Below are 14,493 nucleotides of genomic sequence, written 5' to 3' on the forward strand. Positions count from 1 at the left end.
ACCATTGCAGATCCCTTACTAATTGGATATCTAATTAGTATTTAGTTACAGCCACAGCCCCAACAATCTTCGACTGGGTTTCAAAGGGGAATAACTTGGCTGAGTAGGCTCTGTTAACTATATCCAATCGATTTGAACAAACCACAGAGAATTTTCACCACCCCCTCCTATTTCAGATATATATATGTATATATAGAAATCAGCAAGTAAGGAAAACCACAGCAAGTCACAAAAAACCAATTCCTGAAGAGTTCACTGCACAAACCATAAACATTGCCCGAGTTCCCCAGTTTACTTCGCTTATCGCAATTGAAGGGGGAGCGGTGCTGGGGCAGTGACAGTCCCCTCCTCGGTGTGCGGGTAATGTGTTTTTCTTTTTGTTGTTTGTTTTCTTTTTATTTTTATATTGATTAAAGAACGGGCGGCAGTGGCGGAGCAGTTGATGCCCCCCACCCGCATTGAGTCATTTACATGATCGCACCGAATGCGGAGCACAATTGGAGAACACATACTACATATAGTGCTCTCAGTGATCACAACGTCAAGCGTTTGAGGCTGCGTTTGGCTTCGTCAGTCGTTGATTAGTCCGCTCGCTGGATAGACATTGCTGCCAGATCGACAAACACTTTCAGTTCCCGCTTTCAGATCCCGAAAAACCCCCAGATTTAGAACCGTTTAGATTACCTCAGGAAGCGATAAGTAGCTTTAGCTACTGATATAAATTCCAAGCACTCAGTTGGGGTTCTTCATTGAATTGGAGTAGATTCAAGCAGCAACATGTCCACAGATAAGTATCAGCCCACCGCCGAGCAGATCAGCGAAGTTCGGACGCACATTCTCCAGAGAATGGAGAAAGAGCCGCCAGCAGGTAAGAGTCCCCCTACAAACAGAAAGTCTACATCTACATCTCTAATTAAACCAATTTATACCAGAACCCTTCCATCCCAATGACCTGAAGCGCCTCAACGACAGCGATGTCTGGATCACCAAACTGCTCGAGATCTACGAACTGGATTTGGAGAAATGCAAGACCCGACTCTGGGACAATCTTGTGTGGCGTCAGAGTTTCGGTGTGAACGATATCACTGAGAATAATGTGAACCAGGAGTATCTCACCGATGGCTCCATCTATGTGCACAACAAGGATAAGGATGGCAAGCCTCTGCTGATCCTCAATATCAAGATGCACTCTAAGAGTAGGAATCAGGAGGACCTTCTGCGAGTCCTTGTCTATTGGGTGGAGCGTTTGGAGCGTGAGAATGGCCTGGGCAAGATCACCATTTTCATGGACATGACTGGCTCTGGACTGAGCAACCTGGATTTGGAGTTTATTAAGGCTATTATCGGTGTGTTCGAGACCAAGTATCCCTATGCACCCAACTACATCCTGGTGCATGAGTTGCCTTTCCTATTGAATGGTACGTTTACCATGAGTTTTCTTCTTAGTTCTTTTCAACATTAATGTATATTTTTCTTTATGTTCAGCTGCCTTTAAGATTGTCAAGGGCTTCCTGCCCGCCGAAGCCCTGAAGATCCTGAAAGTGACCACCAAGAAGGACCTTGAACAGTATGTGGACAAGGAAAACTCCCTTAAGGTCTGGGGCGGAAATGATGAATACGTTTATAAATTTGACTAAAAACCAAACACAAAATTGTGTATGATAGTGTAAATAATACGATATTTATTTTCCTGAACTTGGCGTTCATTTTTCCACTCCATTGAAAGCTTATGCGAGCTTCCACTCAATTGTTTACGATCTATGTAGGTATCTATATAGTATATATAGTGGTGGCAATGGGTAATTGAAATCCAGGTGGCGCGTCCCACGCGATCACGTTCCATTGCAGCGGCTGTTGGGGGGAGGCAGGCGTTCTGCCCTTTTGGGAGGCGCTTACCTGGCTTACAGGTGCTCCACATACGAACCGCACGCTAGCCGACTGCCAACGATCCCCCTGATCGTTAATGGCTTGGCTGATGTCGACACCGTTAGTCGCCCGCCTGTGCCGCCTGGTCAGTTAGTCGCAGGCGCTCGTGGAACGCACTTGGTTGGTGGTAGCTTCGATAGCTTCGATAGCTACTTGTGTACTTGTACCTTGGCACGACAAGCGATTGATTTGTAGCCCAAATCTAATCGCAGTGAAAGTGGATTACTGATTAGACGGTGGCGATAGGAGCACCCGAATTGCCACTAATCATAGTTCAATGTTTAGTCTGCCGACAGTTGTGGTTGTGTTCGATTGTGCGTGGATTATTACGAATAACTAAGTAGCTGGCATTATGGGCATCAAGGTCAAGGAGACGACCCCTCAGCAAATCCAGGAACTGAGAGACAGATTCAACAGCAAATACGAATCGTCGCCGCCATCAGGTGAGATAATTCGCGCCCCCGCCCAATCCAAAGTGCAATGTGCATTAACTGGCGAAAGCAATCAACTCTATATGGTATATAATAGTTGACGGGTTTTTCATTCTTAACCCGGAATATGGCAGTGTTCTGTTAATCGGTTGTGCACCTGCAAATTTCGACTGAGTCAAACTAATAAATAAAGTAAATAAATCCAGCGATTAAGCTGTTTGTCGTGAGTGCACTCAAGTAAAAGCTCTGAACTTGAACTTGGACCCCCTTAGGCTATAGCTACCTCAATATCTATATATAGAAACGCGACTGGATGATTAATGATAAGTACAGGTGGCTTTTTTTCGCCAAAAGGTTAAGTGGCGAGGGGCTAAAGTTTAAGTGGAAGTACATTATTAAAAAAATTAGAATATGCTCTCTTATAACAATTTCTATACATAGTCCAAGGTATATTTCCTGTATTTCTCTAAAGAGAAATATACATAAATATGAATCAATATGTTTTATCTGTTCCAAAATGTATACACAAGTACCTCTTAAGTAAACAAAGATACGAAATAACACACCTAAAAATATTCTTTAATCTGAAACGTTGTTCTAAATATGACAAGAAGGTTATGCTGATAGTCCCTAGAAGATAAGAAATAACAACTCCATAACACATCATAAGAACGACATAAATAGTTCCCTAGGTACAGATAAGATTCTAATATTCTCGTTTTACCAATTCAGTGCCCTTTCATGAAATCGATATTGATCGCATTCGCAACGATCATGTCTGGCTGCAGAGATTCCTGGAAATGCATGATCTCGACATGGATGCATCCTTCACCAAGCTGTGGGAGACCTGTGCCTGGCGTCAGTCCTACGGAGCCAATGATCTCGAGGAGAGTCAGCTAAACCAAGAATATCTGAAGGAGGGATCGGTGTTTGTGCACAGCAGCGATGTGGATGGAAAGCCCCTGTTGGTATTCCGTGTCAGTTTGCACAATAAGGCAAAAAATCTGGATGAGCTCATCCGCATCGTTGTGTATTGGGTCGAGAGAACCCAGAGGGAGCAGCACATGACCCAGTTGACCATATTTTTTGATATGGCGGGCACGGGATTGGCTACCATGGATCTGGACTTTGTGAAGCGTATCGTCGAGACTTTCAAGCAGTACTATCCCAACTGTTTAAATTACATTTTGGTGTATGAGTTGGCATGGATCCTAAATGGTGAGTAAACTGAGGGAATATGGAAGGTATGTTTTCTTATAATTTCCAATTTCCAAAGAAAGAAAACTCAATTAAAGAGTCAGATCTAAAAACTTTAATGTTCCTGCTTTTACTGCAATTTCCCTTTTTTGTTTCAACTTTGAACTTTAACCCTGACCCTGACTTATCGTTTCTATCCCCCTCTTTTTAGCTGCCTTTAAGGTCATCAAGGCCCTTCTGCCGCCAAAAGCGGTTGAGATTTTGAAAATGATATCGAAGAAGGACATCAACCAGTATATACCTAAGGACAAATGCCTAACCAGCTGGGGTGGAGGTGATAACTATGAATTTACCTTCGTGCCGGAGACAAGGCAGGCTTCATCCAAGCCGGTGGTCGCCGCCAATGCCGGCGAAGATGAGCAGTTTGGGGACCGCAAGGTGAGTGACTTAGCCGGGCAGGAGATACTACTAGATACCACACACCAAACAATAGACAAAATCTCAAACGGTGTTTGGATGACCAAGTGTCCGGCTGTGGGCGTGTTCCTTGTGCACACGCCAGCTCCCGGAAGAAGTCGGTCTGGGGTCCTCGGTCGTCGGTCGACTAATTGCTTTTTCCGAAACCGCACGCGAGCCACCTCAAAGGACCTCTCTCCATAATTGATTTACATTCTTGGCTTGTATTGATTTAGGGTGCGCGCTGTTCGCGTGTCCTGCGTGAGTTGCCTGTCCCCAAAAGCTGACCACTAAGCTGAGCTAACCAAGACCCTATCCCTGGGCACTGAACGAAGTATATTTAATACTAAATCAGAAGAAAATATTCCTTAAATTAAGAAAAGGAAACTATACTTAAGGTCCATTTTAAGAGACATCTTTGGTGCCCCTGAAAGTATGCTGTGAATAATTACTTAAGAAAAAATATAGCTTACTTTTAAAAACCTTAGCAAGAGTTTTAAAAAGCCAGCGATTAATGATAAATCTACAATTTTTTGTCTAATTAATAGTCTGCCAGAAATGTTTTAAATTAGTACATTTTTTTGTTTTAAATTGCTTTAATGCATTTTTCCAAGTGTATTGTGGGTTTTATTCGCCGCAGTCTGTGGGCAAAACATTACTGCGGCTATTTATAGCCCTTTATTTGACATATTGCTAAACTTTCGGCTTCTGGCTTGGGTCAGTGGTCAGCTTGGGGACTTCAAAGCGTTGACCCGTAAAAAGTAGGACACACATTTTCACTGGGATTAGAACATTTCGTGTTTGTATCGTATGTGTAAATGGTTCCCACAGCGCGTATTATCAAACATTCCACACACACACACACCCCATACACACCCATACACACTTTTTACACCCACGCAACGTCATTGTTCAATGCACTTTCTTTCACTCTCACTCATTTACAGTTTCAGTTCATTTTACGCAAGGCAGCAACAACAACAGCTGGAAGAAGCTGATCGCCGCCAGAGGGAGAGCAAGCATCCGAGAGAGAGAGAGAGACGAACAGAACCACCAGCTGTGCTTTCTCAAAAAGCTCATCGCTTTTTGGGTGTGCTTTTCATTGTATTATTCCACACATTTGCGCGACAACAACGAAAGAAACTAGTCACAAATCTCAAACATTCCAACGCAACCTCATTAATCGTTCGATTGTTTCTAAAAACCAGTGCTAAGCGTCATGGACATTTGCAATTTTTAATTGTTATTAACAAAAAAGCAAAGAGACAAAAGCATCGTTGCTGTTGTTTTTGTACCTATTGATATTCATTCTTCAATAATACAAAAAAATGCCTAGGGTATGTGTATGTGTGTGTACAGTGAACTCTCGCTAAGTGTCTCAGACAAACTCATTGTAAAGCAACCTGTGTACCTCATTTAAAAAGCAATAAATCATTTAACCAACAACGAAAGCCACTTTAGAATTAAATTAGTGGATTATAACCACAGTTCACTGTTTACTGATCATGTGTGCCTTACGTGTAACCTAAACAAAACCTTAGCGCTTCGGATCGAATTGATATTATATGCAAGACAGTTTTTTCCACCTTGCCTTTACACAAAAAAAGACTGTTGTTTGTTTATTCAGTTTAATTTATAAAAAAGAATGAAAAAAAATTCTTTTGTTTCAAATTGCTTGTCCGTTGAAGTCGACAGTTGCGAACCATTCTTGCGGAAATGAACTAGTTCATTTTCCAAGTTCGGCTTAAAGTTGAAATTAAAGAGAGACTTATAGATAGACATCATAAAGGCTTAAAATTGTATTCATATTTAAAGAAAAGTTTAAATTTGCAATATAATTATTTTAAAGTGGCAAAATACCCTAACGCATAACGATAATGTCCTAGTGCCAGGCGGCTTAATCCATAGATTTAGGCCTGCCAACTTCCTCGTCAGCAGCTGGGCAAAATCCAAATTCCTGAAGTCCGAATTAAACTTTATGTTTTTAAGTTCCAAGTCAAGTTACGGGCTTGAACTGCGTGTCAGAGGCGAATGTGACTGATGTCTGAGCCTGGGCGCTTCAACTACGTGAGTTCTCTGGTAGTGTCAGTGCGCAATGATAAGGGCCGAACAAGAAACCCCCATGATGAGGTGGTGCAAATATAAATAGTAAGATCCCCCATTCACCCAGCATCCCCATCTGCATCGGGCTGAGAACCGAATCAAACAAATTTACAGAGCGACCTCCGGTCCAAGTGGAACCTTCGCCAATAATGCGAGCTCAAGGGTGTCCAAGAATAGAGGGCGGCCCTTGTGAAAATGACACATAAAATCACGTTCGACACAGAAAAAGGGTGGAAAATGGGGGCGATGAGGCACAACTAGCATACATAATCGCCTCTCAGATAGCCATTTGAACGAATTCCCTCTAATCGACAGGTCACCTTTGCCAGCCCCGCAACCATGGTACTAAAGGAGTCCAACATCAACGAGATGCACACTCCATCCGAGGGTAAGTTTGACATGAATCAAATAGACTGAGCAGTTCCGTTCGACTCAGGAAGCAATAGATGTAGAATGCATTTTATACATATCTGTATTTCTCGTCAGATCTAGCAGAATTTTGAGTGTTGAATAAGAAGCTTTCATACAATTGTTTTAAAATGAAGCCAATTTTGAAAAGTACCTATTGCTTGTGAAATTTCCCTTACTATAACCAGTTACAAATGATAAAACTTTATTTATATCAAAGACAATGTTCAAGGTTTAGTAGGCCTTCCAAATATGGTCAAATACATACAGAGCAATCAAATGTTAGTTACTTTTTCTCGTTTGCCAAAATTTTTATGTCTTCAAAAAAAAATTAAAAATATTTAAATAGTACTGAATCCAAGGGGTGTGTTACGTTGCGTTCGTTAATTAGGCATGTTGCAAGTGAACCCCAAGGAGTTCCTAAACTTTAGCTCGAAGAATGGAGAAGTCACGCTAAACCTCAAATCCATCTCCAAGTGCACGGCCGTCACCTACAAGGTAAGGAGTTTACTCCAGCACTCATAAAAATCACTGATTAATCTGGATTTCCGGTCTCTTTGCAGATCCAAACCACTTCGCCAGAGAAGTTCCGAGTGCGACCGCGATGTGGCGTTATACAGCCCAATCAGACTGCGGCAATCAACATATGGTTGAAGTCCGAGCATCAGTTAAGCGGCGATAACAAGGACAAGTTCCTGGTGATGGCCATGGAGATGCCAAATGGAAATTGCGAAGTGGCCGATGTGTGGCGTAACAAATCCCCCAATGCGTCGGACGTGGAGCAGCATCGCCTGATCTGTTCTCAAGACGAGAGGAGCAGTGGAAATGGATCGGATTGTCAAGGCAAGGCAAATAAGCCGAAAGTAGACTGCAAGAAGAATAGTACTGTGAGTAGTAAATATAAATATAAATATTGAGTATGTAGTAATTATGAACAATACCATCAGGCCCCATCTTCGGATGTGATAGCGCGGCAGCTCGCTTTCACACAGAACCTGCAGTATGTCACTTTGGCGCTGATGGTGTTGCTCTTCGCCGGCTTCAGTTTCCTCATGTACCAACAGTTGGGTCACGCTCACCCCGGAGCCGGTACCTGCCCCAAGGCGACAGCGTACTCCTGCAAGAACAAATAATATTTACTGTCACCATGTAATCTGACCAGGCAGGAGCTGAGCGATGTCAACTGCGACGACCACAACACTAAAAAGCACGACCGCAACTGCCAAGACATAGACAACTACTGCGCCTGTGCTTTGGATTTAATGGATCTGGGACTGGACTGGGGCGATGCCGATGGCGACTGCCTGGAGGCGCTTATTCAGGCACAGCTGCAGTTATGCCGCAGATGTTACGATTACGGCACCTACGACCGACAGCTGGGTGGCGTTGCAGCTGGCGGCCATCTGCTTGGGCTCATTGCCTTTGCCCGGAAGCTGGTGCGCGTCGTGCTCTCAGTGTCGCTTCTGTTTGGAATCCTGTTCGTGAGCTTCTACCTGGGAAGCAACTATGGCGGCAATAGCATTACGACCACAACCACCTCTCTAGCCACAGTCGATTCAGCACCCAGAGGCATCCGCCATCCGTGTTACTACTCATAGTTAAGCCAAAACCAACTCCTGTTTAAAAGCCCGATTTGCTAATCAGATTTAATGTTTTACTTGGCAAACTGAACGCATATTAGAAAAAGTATTTTATTACAAATCCAGGTGAAAATATTACAATCCTCTTCCGTTCTTACCTGCTGTGGGCCATCTATAGGGGTACCTGGCTCAGTGTGGTCTTAAGTTTCTAAAATTTCTACAGTTCGACCAACCCCGAAATACATACATACATATATCCTCATATATGATGCCAGAAGTAGTGATTTTGTGTTTCTTGATATTATTCCTGGTTTCCCTACTGCCCTTATATTATGTAGCTCGCGTCAATGTTAATCGCCTCTCCCATTCCTTTCTGTCTGGGCCTCTAATCATTAATAATAAACTGTATGTGTAGGATGTCTTTTGTATAATATAAAAAATAGAAACCGATAATGTTGGATCAAAGTTGATTAGTTTGTAAATAAATCTCAATTTAGTTTCATTTTGCGTTCAAATACAAATTTATTACGGTTTCGTATTCAAAACGTATTTATTTAATAAACAATTATTGATTGAAATAGTGTGTTGTAACTTAAAAGCGGAATTCTCAGGATAATGTAAACGAAAAATCAAAAGTCTCAACGGATAACGTAAGGGGGTAAGCGTAAATGAAAAGCCGCTACAATGCGACCGAAAAAAGTCAACGTTTGTTGTTAAATTGTAAGTCTATGTCTTTTTGGAACCCCGCTTGGTTGCCGGCTTCTTGGCCTTCTCATCCTTCTCCGGCTGCTCGGCCTTGTTGCTCTTATCGCTACTCTTAGGCGTTGGCTGTGTCGTCTTACCCTCTTCGGCCTTCTTGTCGTCAACTTCCTTTGAAGGTGACTTTTCTTTCTTGCCGTTGCTGGTGCTCGCCTTTTCTTGCTTCGCCTGCGGCTCCTGCTCATCTGCCTCAACCAGGCAGATGGCATGCTGTCCACCTCCGGCTGCGAGCAGTATGCGCTTGTTTTGTGTGTTCTTGCTAGCTACCAGGACTGGCTCCACCTCATCTTCGCCATCACCCACGCCCAGTTGGTTGTTCGAGCCCAAGCCCCAAGAGTAGAGTTTACCCTCATCGGTGATGGCATACGAACAGATTTCGCCGCAGCCCACGTAAACGATTTTGTCCTTTAACTTAGTTACGGGCGTCAATTTGGCCACGACATCCTTTATGTCTGGGCCCAGACCCAGGCGTCCGTAGTCCGGACGACCGACAACGGAACATTTTAGGTCTGTCGTTAGCACTATAGTGTGATGAATGCCGCCAGCAATCTGTTTAACGTCCTTTAAATCTGTTTTAATGGGAATTAGCACGCGCTCGATCTCCTTTTGGTGAGCCAGCTGCTTGAAGTTGTTGAGGCCCACGCCCCAGATGATCTGCGTACTCGACTCGCGCATAAATGTACAGAAATTGGTGGCCCAAATGGCCTCCATCGGTTTGGTGCGCTTGATGATCACCTGGGCGGGCAGCAGTAGATCACGCTTGCCACGACGGCCTGCAAAATGGTCGTTTAATTACAACAGCTAAGATATTGTTTTTGGCGTTGCGTGACTCACCCTCTCCGCCGACCGAACGCTCTGAGATACGGCCCAGTTGTCCCTGTTCGGCGCAGCCCACGGTGTACACCTTTCCAGTTGTAGTTAGGATCACCAAGTGATCGGCGCCCGAAGCGATGCTGTTGCACAATTGACCATTCAGCAGATTGATAGGCGTTCGCTTGTTACCATCGATGGTGAGGCCCATGTTGCCGTGTGAGTCGCGGAAAGAGCCCCAAGCGTAGACACTTCCGTCCTCCAGGATGCACGCCGAGTGCGAGTCTCCCGCCGAAATGCGCAGTGCCTTGCCCGGCAATTCGACCAACGCCGGCCTCGATTCGCTGCCCTCCTCGCTAGTGTCTCGACCTAGAGCGCCCTCGTCGTTGCAGCCGAACGAGTATATGTCTCCGGTGTTGGTCAGCACCAGGTTGTGCACACCGCCAGCACAGATATCCACGGCATCCGGTATGTCTTCCAACAGGGCCAAACGCTTGCGCTCCATTACATCTTCGCCGAGACCAAGCTGGCCGATGTCACCCATGCCGCAGACCAGCACTTTGCCCAGCGTCGTCCGCCGGGTGGGCAGCTCCAAGTGGAACGCGATCCGGAGGCGCTTGGCCGGCGTGGGCTTCGCATCCGACTCTCCATCATTATTGTTGTTCGGCTGGGCCTTTCGACGCGGCATTTTGTTTCTTTTGTGTCGGTGGGAGGATCACGATGTTAGGCTCCGAAACTGTATCAAATGTATAAGGTTATGGACGCCGACAACGGAGCGCGGTTACTGGAACTTACAAGGGAATTAATACCGGAGCAGGATTTCACGTTTTATTGCTACGGCGGTTTTTAAACGAGTGAAAACCGAGTAGCAAGCCGAAAAGATGTTGGTTTATCTTTAAGAAATGCGCGGGAAGCGGCAGATGGTGGGAAATGCCGGCATGGAATCGATAGTATCGGTGCTGTCGATATAACCAGTTTACCCAAAATGGTAAATTATTATTAAATTGTCACGTGGGAAACAAATAAATTTTAAATTTACAATTATGTACTCTAGTTGAAGGATGCTGTTGGCACTTAATATTTAAGAATTTTATTTTATTATTTTATTTTTTTATTTTAATACCTCTAAAGGACAGTCAGAAATTTGTATTTCTAAAACTATAAAGTAAATATATACTATAAAGTAAATATATTCTTGGCAACAAAATCAGAGGTCAACTAGGTCCGCTAGAAAAACCATAACGATTTTTTTTTTCAAAACAAATTAAAAAATGTACATGAATTTACATTTTAAATTTTAAATTCAATATACTGCAGAGTTATATTTTTATACTTTCATTTACACAAAAATAAAATCATATCAATATATCGATTTAAATTCCATAGAATGCTTAGTTCTTCTAGGAGACATATAAAGGGAAAAATCGAAAACGTCATTTATTTTTTTAAATTTAAAGTCATATTTTCTTAAAAATTCCTTTTTTGTTATTATTATTGTTATGTAGAAAGCCAATTTGCTAAATTATTATTTTGTTTGTTTAATAAAGTAAGAGATCAACCTCCGATAACAAATGAAAATTGGTTTGAATTCTGTAATGCCCCAAAGATGCCACAAATAACATATTTTTTAATGTATTATGTTTTAATACTGTACAGGATCTATGTAATTTTTAAAACATTTACGGCAGCTAAAACAAATTAAAATAATTTTACAACAAGGCTGCTTTGCGTGTACATATGTCATTCGATAGTGTCATCTCAACCGATAGCTGGCGGGAACGATGCTATTGTCGCCATCTTTTATTAGAAATACGCAGCTGTCACGACGGAAAATAATTGCACTACAAAGAACGCGTAAATTTAACAATTAAAAATAAGCGTGTCAGGAACGTAACTGAATTTATTTTTCTATTGGGATACCCGCAGTAAGTGTTAAGTTACCAGTGCACCTTAAAAAGGGCGTTTTTAGGCTTGAGAAATCAATAAACGCCACCTCTTGGGGGCTCACAACGCCCGCTGTGTGTCGCCACCAAACACTGCCCTCAAAAAGTTCGTTACCCAAAACACAACAACTATTTATCCGTACAGGAATGCCGAGGAAAGCCAAAAAAGCGGAGGATCCAGAGAACCTGAAGTCGTTCTTCAATAATTTTCACAAGGAAATCGGTGAGAGCAGCGATGACAAGGTGGTGAACAAGATCATGAAGGCCATTGATGCGGAAGACGGCGACTTGACCTTAGAGGATGACACGGATCAGGAGGAAGAGAAGCCGGAGGAAGGCGAAGATGAAGACGAGGAGGAGGAGTTTGATGAGGACAAGTACTTTATAGACGACGAGGGAAATTGCTACATCAAAACGACGCCCAAAAAGCAAAAAGAGCTGCAGAAGAAGCTCAAAGAGAGAGAGGCGGACAAACCCGGAAGAAACACACGGTCTGCGACCAACAAGGCCACCAACAAAGGTAGGTATTTCATGGTTTATCCATAGGATGTGTTACATTCTCAAAACCCTTTCCGTAGCCATTAATCTACGCCCTGCGAAATCGCCACCAAAAAGCACCGCTTCCAAGACCACACCAGAACCAAAGCCTATCAGCGTCCGTCCGGCGCGAGCAGCAGCAGCAGCTAGGCCAAAGCCATTGGATATGCCTCCGCCTCCAGTGCCTAAACTTGCGTCCACACCACTAATCACACCTAAAAGAGGCAGGCCCAGAAAAACAACTATCGTACCAAAATCCGAAATCATCGATTTAGAGCGAGAGATTGAGGGGCTAGTGGATGACCCCAATATCAGTGCAGCCGGTTTGGATGATCTCGCAAACTATACTGTGGACAGCGCTGCCGTTGAGGCGGACAACTCGGTGCTAAGACCCAATGAGAATGAGGTATACGAGTTCGAGGACAATGCCGCAGTGGAGTCAGCTGAAGAGACGGATGACAAGAAGGACTTAGACTTTGTGCTGACCGGCAAGCAGTTGAAGCTAAAGTCGAATGCGACTCCAGCTAAAAAAGCGGGAGTTAAGCAATACTCCTGCTCGCAGTGCTCGTACACGTCCAACAAGAAGTTTCTCATCACCCGCCACTGTCGGACTCACGACGTAGAGCCGGCCTTCAAGTGTTCCATATGCGAGAGATCGTTCCGATCGAACGTCGGTCTGGTCAATCACACGAACACGCATCTGGGCAAGAAGCCGCACAAATGCAAGTTCTGCGAAAACGCCTTCACCACCAGCGGCGAGCTGATCCGTCATACGCGCTACAAGCACACCAAGGAGAAGCCGCACAAGTGCTCGGAGTGCAGCTACGCCAGCGTTGAGCTGACCAAGCTACGCCGTCACATGACCTGCCACACAGGCGAGCGGCCATTCCAGTGCCCGCACTGCACCTATGCCTCACAGGACATGTTCAAGCTAAAGCGTCACCTGGTGATCCATACAGGCGAGAAGAAATACCAGTGCGACATATGCAAGTCACGGTTCACGCAGTCCAACTCCCTAAAAGCACACAAGCTCATCCACAGCGTGGTGGACAAGCCCGTCTTTCAGTGCACCCTCTGTCCCACGACCTGTGGACGCAAGGCGGATCTCCGCATCCACATCAAGCACATGCACACCTCTGCTCAGCCTCTGACGTGCCGTCGTTGTGGCCAGGAGCTGCCCGATCGGTACCAGTACAAGCTGCACGTGAAATCGCACGAGGGCGAGAAATGCTATCGCTGCAGCCTCTGCAGCTACGCCTCGGTGACCCAGCGTCATTTAGACTCGCACATGCTAGTCCACCTGGACGAGAAGCCGTTCCAGTGTGAGCACTGTCCAATGGCCTTCCGCCAGCGCCAGCTTCTGCGGCGCCACATAAATCTAATGCACGACGCGACTTACCAGCCGCCGGAGCCCCGCGCAAAGGTTCACAAGTGCCCCAGCTGTCCGAGGAGCTTTACGCACAAGGGTAATCTTATGCGACACATGGAGCTGCACGACAATTCAGTGGACATCCGCGAAAGGCAGTTGCGACTAAAGATGGGAAGGAATCTTCGCATAAAAAAGGACGGAACTATCGTCAAGCAGTCGGATCTCCAAAACACTGAAGAGCATGTTGAGGAAGACAACCCGGAGAGTTATGACCTGGCAGAAATTGTCAACTCTGACGAGGAGGACGGTGGCGTGGAGATCGTTCCCAGCAAATTCATCAAGCAGATGGCGGCCAAGCCGAATCCAAAGCCTAAGCCCGTTATCATCAACAAGCAGGCCATGCAGTCGGACGCCGACAAGGGGCCTGTGATCATCAATAAACGACTTCGGACGCAAACCGGCACGAAGACGTTCCACATTAAGGAGGAGCCAAACAACGCAGACTTCACTCTTGAACTACAAGGCGATGATGGCCAGCTGATGGTCGTGGAGCTAGTTAATGGCGACGAGGAAGTTGTAGTCAAGCGGGAGCCGAGCGCAGCCAATAAGATAAGTGCCACCAACTGCTTTGGTTTTGAGGTGAGTACAGTATTTATAACTTTTTAAGATATATCTACTATTATATAAGACTCTACTTGAATATTCAGGAGGATGATGACTACGAGGAGTTTGTTCCGGTGGATGAGGTAGATGAGACTTCGCAGGAGTTTCTGCAGCTGATGGATATGATTGAGCAGGATACTTAGTCTCTTGCGCAACAGATATAACTTAAGACTAATAATAAAGTAATATAATTATATATAATATATATAATAACGTAAAAAGGTAATATTGTTAATTTTCAATTTAAATAAATGTGTAAAGAATATAAAATGAAATAAAATGTTCAGTAAAGCCACAAAAAGTCAGAACTG

The 14,493-nt window shown here is 44.4% G+C and overlaps 4 protein-coding genes across 8 annotated transcripts; 3 read left to right on the top strand and 1 right to left on the bottom strand.

Annotated features, from left to right (window-relative positions):
• Positions 1-27: 27 nt before the first annotated feature.
• Positions 28-1,695, top strand: LOC110190571 (motile sperm domain-containing protein 2). Its single transcript, XM_020961147.2, has 4 exons — positions 28-360; positions 417-868; positions 933-1,418; positions 1,486-1,695. Exons 2-4 carry the CDS (start codon positions 778-780, stop codon positions 1,635-1,637), a joined length of 729 nt encoding a protein of 242 aa, XP_020816806.2. The 5' UTR covers positions 28-360; positions 417-777; the 3' UTR covers positions 1,638-1,695.
• Positions 1,696-1,796: 101 nt separating this feature from the next.
• On the top strand, positions 1,797-8,679 carry LOC110190464 (motile sperm domain-containing protein 2). Of its 4 annotated transcripts, XM_020960973.2 has the most exons (7): positions 1,797-2,369; positions 3,090-3,575; positions 3,766-3,992; positions 6,429-6,501; positions 6,913-7,019; positions 7,085-7,408; positions 7,469-8,679. In XM_020960973.2, the coding sequence occupies exons 1-7, from the start codon at positions 2,279-2,281 to the stop codon at positions 7,652-7,654; spliced, it is 1,494 nt and encodes a 497-aa protein (XP_020816632.2). In that variant the 5' UTR covers positions 1,797-2,278; the 3' UTR covers positions 7,655-8,679. The 4 variants fall into 4 exon arrangements, with proteins under 4 accessions (XP_020816632.2, XP_086689225.1, XP_086689226.1 ...); XM_086833100.1 differs by lacking the exons at positions 1,797-2,369; positions 3,090-3,575; positions 3,766-3,992 and adding an exon at positions 4,958-6,077; XM_086833101.1 differs by lacking the exons at positions 1,797-2,369; positions 3,090-3,575; positions 3,766-3,992 and adding an exon at positions 5,112-5,347.
• Rcc1 (Regulator of chromosome condensation 1) lies at positions 8,599-10,999 on the bottom strand. The gene is made up of 3 exons (XM_020960974.2): positions 10,466-10,999; positions 9,695-10,406; positions 8,599-9,633 (listed from the first exon to the last, which is right to left on the bottom strand). Exons 2-3 carry the CDS (start codon positions 10,356-10,358, stop codon positions 8,828-8,830), a joined length of 1,470 nt encoding a protein of 489 aa, XP_020816633.2. The 5' UTR covers positions 10,359-10,406; positions 10,466-10,999; the 3' UTR covers positions 8,599-8,827.
• A 413-nt stretch (positions 11,000-11,412) lies between these two features.
• CTCF (transcriptional repressor CTCF) lies at positions 11,413-14,483 on the top strand. Of its 2 annotated transcripts, none has more exons than XM_086833102.1 (4): positions 11,413-11,595; positions 11,759-12,133; positions 12,192-14,158; positions 14,208-14,483. In XM_086833102.1, exons 2-4 carry the CDS (start codon positions 11,761-11,763, stop codon positions 14,232-14,234), a joined length of 2,367 nt encoding a protein of 788 aa, XP_086689228.1. In that variant the 5' UTR covers positions 11,413-11,595; positions 11,759-11,760; the 3' UTR covers positions 14,235-14,483. The 2 variants fall into 2 exon arrangements, with proteins under 2 accessions (XP_086689228.1, XP_020817125.2); XM_020961466.2 differs by having other exon boundaries at positions 14,227-14,483.
• Positions 14,484-14,493: the final 10 nt, after the last annotated feature.

The sequence above is a fragment of the Drosophila serrata genome, unplaced genomic scaffold (assembly GCF_035046125.1).
Source record: "Drosophila serrata isolate PLE 108 unplaced genomic scaffold, ASM3504612v1 contig_272, whole genome shotgun sequence".
NCBI lineage: Eukaryota > Metazoa > Arthropoda > Insecta > Diptera > Drosophilidae > Drosophila > Drosophila serrata.

What these genes read in the sequence shown, in the direction of transcription:
- LOC110190571 (XM_020961147.2), top strand. Translation starts at nt 778, where the DNA reads ATGTCCACAGATAAGTATCAGCCCACCGCCGAGCAGATCAGCGAAGTT. An exon ending in GGAGAAAGAGCCGCCAGCAG is followed by an intron (nt 869 to 932) that starts GTAAGAGTCCCC and finishes AATTTATACCAG; the next exon opens with AACCCTTCCATCCCAATGAC. An exon ending in GTTGCCTTTCCTATTGAATG is followed by an intron (nt 1,419 to 1,485) that starts GTACGTTTACCA and finishes CTTTATGTTCAG; the next exon opens with CTGCCTTTAAGATTGTCAAG.
- CTCF (XM_020961466.2), top strand. Translation starts at nt 11,761, where the DNA reads ATGCCGAGGAAAGCCAAAAAAGCGGAGGATCCAGAGAACCTGAAGTCG. An exon ending in CAACAAGGCCACCAACAAAG is followed by an intron (nt 12,134 to 12,191) that starts GTAGGTATTTCA and finishes CCCTTTCCGTAG; the next exon opens with CCATTAATCTACGCCCTGCG. An exon ending in CCAACTGCTTTGGTTTTGAG is followed by an intron (nt 14,159 to 14,226) that starts GTGAGTACAGTA and finishes TTGAATATTCAG; the next exon opens with GAGGATGATGACTACGAGGA.
- Rcc1 (XM_020960974.2), bottom strand. Translation starts at nt 10,358, where the DNA reads ATGCCGCGTCGAAAGGCCCAGCCGAACAACAATAATGATGGAGAGTCG. An exon ending in GCGTTCGGTCGGCGGAGAGG is followed by an intron (nt 9,634 to 9,694) that starts GTGAGTCACGCA and finishes ACCATTTTGCAG; the next exon opens with GCCGTCGTGGCAAGCGTGAT.
- LOC110190464 (XM_020960973.2), top strand. Translation starts at nt 2,279, where the DNA reads ATGGGCATCAAGGTCAAGGAGACGACCCCTCAGCAAATCCAGGAACTG. An exon ending in CGAATCGTCGCCGCCATCAG is followed by an intron (nt 2,370 to 3,089) that starts GTGAGATAATTC and finishes TTACCAATTCAG; the next exon opens with TGCCCTTTCATGAAATCGAT. An exon ending in GCACGGCCGTCACCTACAAG is followed by an intron (nt 7,020 to 7,084) that starts GTAAGGAGTTTA and finishes GTCTCTTTGCAG; the next exon opens with ATCCAAACCACTTCGCCAGA.